Source organism: Carlito syrichta, unplaced genomic scaffold (genome assembly GCF_000164805.1).
Source record: "Carlito syrichta isolate Samal-C Ts95f unplaced genomic scaffold, Tarsius_syrichta-2.0.1 Scaffold314104, whole genome shotgun sequence".
Taxonomy (NCBI): Eukaryota; Metazoa; Chordata; class Mammalia; order Primates; family Tarsiidae; genus Carlito; species Carlito syrichta.
Genome location: NW_007258200.1, coordinates 53,669 through 61,705, shown reverse-complemented (window position 1 = coordinate 61,705; position 8,037 = coordinate 53,669). Strand labels below are relative to the sequence as shown.

The 8,037-nt window shown below is 48.9% G+C and overlaps 2 protein-coding genes across 3 annotated transcripts in view; one reads left to right on the top strand and one right to left on the bottom strand.

Moving 5' to 3' along the window:
- Window positions 1–1,168: 1,168 nt before the first annotated feature.
- LYPD4 (LY6/PLAUR domain containing 4) lies at window positions 1,169–2,899 on the bottom strand. 2 transcript variants are annotated; one of them, XM_008071039.2, is made up of 4 exons: window positions 2,705–2,771; window positions 2,384–2,527; window positions 1,610–1,936; window positions 1,169–1,371 (listed from the first exon to the last, which is right to left on the bottom strand). In XM_008071039.2, exons 1-4 carry the CDS (start codon window positions 2,769–2,771, stop codon window positions 1,169–1,171), a joined length of 741 nt encoding a protein of 246 aa, XP_008069230.1. The 2 variants fall into 2 exon arrangements, with proteins under 2 accessions (XP_008069230.1, XP_008069231.1); XM_008071040.1 differs by lacking the exon at window positions 2,384–2,527 and having other exon boundaries at window positions 2,666–2,899.
- A 4,947-nt stretch (window positions 2,900–7,846) lies between these two features.
- The window catches only part of DMRTC2 (DMRT like family C2), a 6,146-nt gene continuing 5,955 nt past the window's right edge, over window positions 7,847–8,037 (top strand). Inside the window, exon 1 of the mRNA XM_008071038.1 lies at window positions 7,847–7,921. The gene's annotated coding sequence lies outside the window, so the exon portion shown is untranslated. The remainder of the gene's footprint in view (window positions 7,922–8,037) is intronic.

Sequence of the window (8,037 nt, the reverse complement as noted above, 5' to 3'; positions counted from 1 at the left end):
GGCAGCAGATACACCCACTGTATAAGTACCCTAAGTTCCTGCCTCCCTAACCTTATAAGATAGTGGAGAGAATTAAACTGATATCACACACACATAAGTGGCCTGACACAGAAACTCTCCCTTCCCTATTCCCCACCCCCTTCTTCCTCTCCCTCTCTCCTCTCGCTCTCTCGCCCTCTCCTCTCTCCTCTCTCTGATCCCCCTTCCTCTCTCACCTCCCCCTCTCCCCCGTGAAGTTGCAGGGTGGGTGTATCTGCTGCCCCCTTATGGCCAGAAAGAAGAATCACACTGTCCTCCTTGGCTAGTAGCCTGGAACCTGAACTTTGGTTGAAAACTAGCCACCCCACCCTGATCTTTCCTCTCCTCATTTGCCAACTTACCAAAGAAGTGACCACTGGGCAGAAAGAAAGTAGCTCAGGTCTCCAAATTGCAAAGAAATTCCCTCAGCAAGGACCCAGATCTGCTGGAGAGGCAAGGGAGATGCCACTTTAAGTGGATAATTTAACCTTCAAGAGTCAGTTCTCTCTTTGCAAAATAGGAATAAAAGCTACCTCTCTGAGGTCTTGAGAAGATTAAATGAGATTCTGTATGTACAACACTAGCACAGATACTAGAACAGTATCTGATGCATACATAGTAGACATTCAATAAGTGATCAGTTAAAAATTGCCATGATGGCCAGGCATGGAGGCTTGTGCCTGAAATCCCAGCTACTGAGGAGGCTGAGATGAGAGGACTGCTTGAGGCCAGGAGTTCAAGATCAGCCTAGGGACATAGCAAGATCTCATCTCAAAAAATAAAAAGTTGCCCTGACAAGACTCAGCTCTAACTCATAAGATTCTTTCTAGAAAAGAGTGGGAAACTGAGGTTGAGAAAATGGGAGAGATGTCCAGGGTCTCATCAGTCAGTGGCTGAACCCAGGCTAGAGCTCAAGCCTACAGAAGAGGAAGGAGAAAAGAAATATCTCGGTTGCTGAGCAGGACACTTGTCACTGCTAGGCTCCTCTCCTCTTGGGTCCCCTCACCTCCCTGGACACTTTTGGGCACACACACCCCCCACCTTCCAGGTCCCCACACTCTCATGAACTACAGGACAAAGCAGAAAGACAACTCTACTACTTTATTTTCTATAGGAAGAGGTATGGGGGTTGTCTGGTCCAGCTAGATGGTCAGTCTCTGAAGGCAAGCAGGAGGCCTAGGGGAATGCTCCAAGCAGGACTCTGCCTGGAGGGCCTGGCATCAGCCATCTGGGACCTCTCTAAGACGTTGAGCTGCTCAGTCACTTTGATGCTCCCAATATTGTGAAAATTTGCTAAAAGATGTTGATATTTCCGAGCACAACCCATGAGGAGAAAGGTGGTGTTGAGAGACCCTGCAAGGAAGAGATGGAGGAGTCAGGGACACTTTCAAGACTCAGGAGCCCTGCCCTCTTCCCAGGACACCTGCTCTCCCACCAGGCACTTTCCCCTGTCCTCCATGGAATTCATGTGCCTGGTCCCTGCAACCCCAGTACCATCCTGATGCCACCAGCCTCTCTTAGAGACATGAAGGCACTAGACAGCACCCGGCATAGGGTAGGCATCTGACAAACTGCAGTCCTTTCCTCTCACCTGCCCGAAATTTTAACGTGGAACTGTAACACTTGGGGGCAGTATAGGGGCAAGTATCAGTGGTGACGAAATTTGGGAGGCAGATCTCCGAGTGCTCGCCCACACAGATTGGGCAACTCTGGGAAGAAGATGCTATAGACTTAGGAGTCTTGGCCTTGAGTTTCACAAAAGGCTCCAGATTGGTGAGGTTGTTGCAGAGATAAGTTCGGCAGACGCGGCTGTAGGAGGCAATGGACACTCCGGGTGGTGAAACGAGGTAGGAGATTTGCGGGGCGTAAGACAAGGCTGGACTGCAGCCTTTGAAACCCACAACTCCCCTTTTAGACCCTGAGAAGCAAAAGATGACAGAGCCCTGATCAGTGTTGGTGGCCTCACCCAGAGTCCCCCACCCCATGCTTGTTCTGTACCCACACTGCCCCAACACCAGCTCTGCCCCTCCCCCATATCCATTCACTGCAGCTGCACAGGGCTCAGATGCTGGGGTCTCCACTTGAATCTCCTCATTCCTTCCCTGCGGGAGCCCCTCTACTCCTCTCTTCTGTGCCCCATCCTTTTCTTCTCCCTCAGACTGTCCCCTCCTCCAAGGACCCGCCCACATTCTGCTCTCTTATCCAGCCCACACCACAACCAGCTGGGCCCTGCCCTCACATGCCAGTGCCCTGTCAATTTCCCAAACATATAATGAAGTTAATATCTGGAATACCCCAGAATCCCTGGGCTCTGGGAGTGTATCTGGGGTCAGAAAAAGAATGTATCCAGCCCACTCCGCTTCACCTGTCTCGATGAACACGAGAGTCTCCTCACAACCCTCTGGCAGCTTACACACCATGCTCCTCATCAGCAGCCAATCCCAGCTAGAGAAAGTCACACCTCTGAAGGCTGAGGCCTGGGCTTCATAGCACAAAAGAGCTTCAGTCCCTAAAAGGAGAATGCTCTTCCAGTCACCTGCCCCTCAACGACCTTCTTAGCCCCTGAACTGCCAACCAAGAGCTCTGCCCCCAAGAAACCTAGATATCCAGTCCTCCTTCCCCCAGTGATGTGAGCCCAGCCTCCCACCTTTTGGGGTCTTATAGCATCCAGCCCCATAGGACATACAAGGCAGAGCGAAGATGGCCCCTAGGAGGCAGAGTAGCTGCGAGGGTCTCAAATGCTGGGGTCCCATGGTTCTCTGTCTGGGTCCTGGATGCTAGAGGTCAGTTTGGAATCAGTTTCAGTCTGGCTCCCAAGCTCAGTTCCCGTCAGTCCCTGAATTCTTTCTCCACCAGCCTCTGGGTCACTGTTTCAGGAGCAGAAAGTTGATCTTGTCAGCTTCTGCAACATAGGCTCCCTGAGACCTTCAGGGACACAGGTCTTCCCATTTCCATAGTCTGCCCTCTAATCTAACCTGTACCCATCACATTAGCTTCTGAAAACACAACTTTTGCTTTCCTGCTTAGGTCAGGCCAGGGGCACAGTGCTGAGCAAAGGATGCTGGCTCATTCAGAGGATGGCTGTTATGCAGGCTGTTGTTCTCCAGCCAGAAGCAACGACATCAGAACAACAAGTGGATGCTTCTAACTCCTCTGTGTGTGTAAGTTAATCAACATATTACTAAATAACATATTACTGCATATCGCACACATTCACACACACACACAAGTACATGTAAAATCTGCTGAAAACTGAATAAGGTCTGTAGTCTAATTAAGAGTACAGTATGATGCTGGACCAGTGGCTCACGCCTGTAATCTCAACACTTTGGGAGGCTGAGGGGGGAGGATCCCTTGAGGCCAGGAGTTTGAGCCAGCCTGGGCAACATAGTGAGACCTCATCCCTACCAAAAAATAAAAATTTAAACAGAGAGAAAAAAAAGTATTGTACGAACATCAATTTCCTGCTCAGATGCTACAAGTATGTAAGATGTTCCTATGGGAAAGCTGGAAGAAGGGTTCAAGGGACTCCATGTACTATTTTTGCTACTTCCTGTAAGCCAATAATCACTTCAAAATCAAAAGTTTTTTAAAAACTACTGGTCAAAACTTGAGAGACAACTAAAGTAGTGTTTAGAAGTAAATGTATACTTTTTTTTGAGTTGGAGTCTCAATCCATCGTCCAAGCTGGAGTGCAGTGGCATGCACACTCAAGGCCACCCCAGCATTGACCTCCTAGACTCAGGGTGATCCTTCCGCCTCAGCCTTCTAAGTAGCCAAAACTACAGGCGTGCACTACCATGCCCATCTAATTTTTTGATTTATTGTAGAGATGAGGTCTTGCCAAGTTGCCCAGACTGTTCTCGAACCCATGGGCTCAGGTAGTCCCTCACCTTGGCCTCCCAAAGTGCTGGGATTACAGGCTTGAAAGTAAACGTGTATCAACAAGGGTACCTGCATAATCAACGTTTGTATATGTAACTCTGAATTATACCCCACATCGTTATAATAAATAAATAAATTTTTAAAAAAGAAACTAAATGTATACTTCTAAGTACATTTATCAGAAAACAAGAAACATGAAAAATATGTTCATGAATAGCTCTAAAAGTTGTATAAGGAGCAGCAAAGCAAATCCCCCACTCAAAAAAATAATGAAAATAAGAATGGAGGCAGAAATCAATGAGATAGCAGCAAACATTATTACAAAAAAAATCATTATTTGAAAAGATTAGAGTTTGTTGACTGGGCTCGGTGGCTCAGCCTGTAATCCCAGCACTTTGGAAGGCCGAGGCAAGTGCCTGAGCCCACGGGTTCAAGACCAGCCCAGACAACTTGGCAAGACCTTGTCTCTACAATAAATCAAAAATTAGCTGGGCGTGATAGTGCGCCTGTAGTTCCAGCTACTTGGAAGGTTGAAGCAGAAGGATGGCTGGAACCCAGCAGATCGACACTGGGGTGGCCGTGAGTGTGCCACTGCACTTCAGTCTGGTCAACTCCAAGCGAAAAAAAAAAAGAGTTCTCTGGCAAACTTGATCAAGAGAAAAGATGCATTATAAAATACAGAATGAAAAATGGGACATAACAGACATCAGAGAGTTTATAAAGAATAAACAGACCGATGGAGTGGCTTACCCCTGTAGTCCCAGCACTTTAGGAGGCCAAGGCAAGAGGATTGCCTGTGCCCAGGAGTTCAAGGCCAGCCTGGACAACATAGTGAGACCTCGTCACTTCAAAAAAGAAAAAGTCAATAAATACATTAGCCAGGTGTGGTGGTGCACACCTGGAGTCCCAGTTACCTGGGAAGTTGAAGCAGGAGGATCACTTGAGCTCAGGAGGTCAAGGTTGCAGTGAACCAATATCATGCCACTGCACTCCAGCCAGGACAACAGAGTGAGACACCCCCCCAACTCAAAAAATAAAAATAAATAAAGGGCTAGGTGTGGTGACTCACACCTGTAATCCCAGCACTTTGGGAGGCTGATGTGAACCCAGGAGTTCAAGACCAGCCTGGGCAACATAGTGAGACCTTATCTCTACCAAAAAAAAATCCAAAAATTATCTGGCCATGGTGGAATGTGCCTGTAATCCCAGTTAGTTGGGAGACTGAAGTGGAAGAACCACCTGAGCCCAGGAGGTGGATTGTGAGCCACTGCACTCCAGCCTCAGTGGCAGAGTGAGATTCCATCTCAAAAACAAAAACAAAAATTTTTTTAAAGTATTATTAACAACTCTACATTTATAAACTTGAAAACCTAGATGGAGTGGATTCATTTCTAAAATAATATTAAATGCCAAAATTGGCATAAGAAGAATATACATAACCTTAAGCCAACAAGAATGGCCAAGGATCTCTTGCAAATCAACAAGAAAGAGAGAACAACTCTAACAGGGCCAAGCCTATGGAGAGGCAGTCCTCAGAAGAGCAAAGCAGAAAGGCTAACAAACACAAGAAGAGATGCTCAAACCCAACATAGTCAGGGAAATGCAGTCTGTCGAATTGTACATCTATCCAACTGGCCGAGATCAGAAAGCTGGGAGAAGACAAGAGTTGGCAGGAATGTAAGGATGAAGGAACCCATCCCCTGTGTACTGCTGCTCATGGGGTCTGTGGAGGTGGGAGGGAATAGGACCCTTTACTAGGCCCTGAGGAACTGAGGAGTTGAAAGCTCTGACCACTATCTCAGGCCTAAAGCAGCATTGCAGGGAATGGTCTGACAATACGTAGTCAAATTAAGCTTATAAATGCCCATTTCTGGTATATCCTAGGTACATATAACACTTCCCTTTCTCTTCTATAAAGGAACATGTGCAAGGATGCAGCATTACTGTGGTGATGGGAAGTTGAGGCAATGAGTGCTTTCCTCCTTGAGACCAAGTGAAAGCGCACACCACAGAATGTCACACAGCATGATGTGGACCCGGACAGACTGTAAGAGTATGGTGCTGATTATTTTAAATAGTAAATAATTATATCACCTGCATAAATTAGAAACTCACAGACATGAAACACTACGCATCTTGAGAGAACACACACAAACCAAAAGATACCCATTAACCACCTTCAAATGACTGCCTATGGGAAGGTGAGGGAATGAAAGTGGGGGATGAGGATTCATGGAAATAGCTAAAACAATGTAGGAGGAAACACAAAGTTCATAGGCTTTGGACTCAAAGAGAGACCAAGGTTGGAATCTTTACCTTTCCCTTAGTTGATCTGATCTTGTGCAATTTGTTGAACTCTGAGCCTCATTTATAAAATGGATTAATATATAACTATTATATGTGAATAACATACATATAATATAAAATGGATTAATAATAGGGTCATTGTGAAGATTAACAAGATTCTTCAAAGTGCCCAGCAAATGCTAAGCTCTCTGTAAAGGCTGGTTCTCGTGTCTTACTCTCACTCTGCCATCCAAAGGATCAAGTCAACCTCTAGCTGACCTTCAAGTCTCCCCCCACCCCACCCCAGCCCAGAGTGACCCCAAACAACCTTTCCAGCTTTATCTAGGACTTCTGCCACCCTCTTCTGTCTGGAACGCCACAGACACGTCTGCAACTCAGAAATCTGTGGCAAACAAAGGGGCTAAGACTCGCAGAAAAGATGGGACACAGGAAGGAGAAATGAAGGCTGTGACAAAGGATCACCCAGAGGGACCGGGCCAATTAGTGAAGATGGGACACGCCTGTCTGGGACACAGAACCGAAGGACCTAGCAATCAGCACAGGTGGGGACACAACAGGAAAAGACTGAAATGAAATACTCGAGGGGAAGAAAAGGCAAAAAAAAAAAAAAAGATGGGATGGAGCAATCAGAGAGGATGCCACCGCTACAGAGAAGGAGGCGCCAACTGATGGAATGGAACCTCGCAGGGACCAGAGGAGGACGGCAGGGAGCGCACGGGGGCAGGGGTAGGAAAATGAGAAGAGGGCACCAAAACAGGGTTCTGGCGGGGGGGAGGGAGAGTCGATCTCAGGGTGAGAGAAAGGAGACGGGGCAGGTGCACAAAGAAAAGGGGACGACACAGAGGAGAGGAGGCGATGATCCCGGGGGAAGTCCCAATAGGGGGTGACATCCAAGGGGAGATGCACACAGACGGTGGAGGGGGCCGGAAAGACAGAACAGCTAGAGGCGTCTCGGGACGCGAGGAAAGCGGGGAAGGGGGGTGAAGCACCAGGAGACAGTGGGACCCCCAAACAGCAGAGGGGTAAGCAGAGCGTCCCAGAGAAAGGGAGAGTCAAGGTTAGGAAAATGAGAACCGACACAGAAACTAAAGGGACGCAAGGGGTGCAACCCGAGAAGGTAGGAATTGTTACGGAAACAGGGAAATCACACGGTGGGGAGACGCAGAAAGGGAGAAACGCGGGCGTCCACGCAGAGAGGAAACGCCACGCAAGCACAGCCGAAGCTGAGAGCAGAGAGAGGCCAGAAGAGTGAGGTTGCGCGTGCGCAGACAGGACGGAGGTCAACGACTCGGATGGGGGTGGGGACGGATCTGGGAGGGCCGTTCCTGGGGGGCGGGGTCAGCCTCGGTCTGGAGGCTGTACTCGACGCCCCATTGGCCACTTCTCCCAAAAGAAGAAAAAGAGTCTGGAAGGGCAAGACACACAGAGGGAGGGGCAAGCCTCCCCCCCACCACTCAACTCGACGCGCTATTGGCTGATCTGATAGTCTGGCGCGCAGAGGGGCTGGCAGGAGGGAAGGGGCGGGACATCAGTGCAGGAGCTCAAAGTGCATTGGTCGTTTGCCTCGGCAGCAGGAGGCGGTGCTTGAAGCTCATTGGTCCTTGTGAGATGGGGCGGGAAAATAAGCACGAGAGCAGCCGTTCCTCTCGCCACTTTCTCATCCAGTCCCTTGGCCTCCTCCTGACTGGGTCCGACTCCGCTGGAGGCTGTGGTAACAGCGGGCTGGCGGTGTGAACATGCCTCCTCCTCTCCCTGTCCCTTCCCCCATCTTTTTCCCCCCCGCCGGACGCGGCAGGAATCCCCTCGCCCGCCCCTCGCCCTCCTCGC

Bases quoted from the DNA above. Each gene is read 5' to 3' on its own strand.
- LYPD4 (XM_008071039.2), bottom strand. From the start codon at position 2,771: ATGGGACCCCAGCATTTGAGACCCTCGCAGCTACTCTGCCTCCTAGGG. The intron at 2,528-2,704 runs GTATGTCCTATG...TTCTCCTTTTAG, and splicing joins GGCCATCTTCGCTCTGCCTT to GGACTGAAGCTCTTTTGTGC. The intron at 1,372-1,609 runs GTGAGAGGAAAG...TCTTCCTTGCAG, and splicing joins CACGTTAAAATTTCGGGCAG to GGTCTCTCAACACCACCTTT.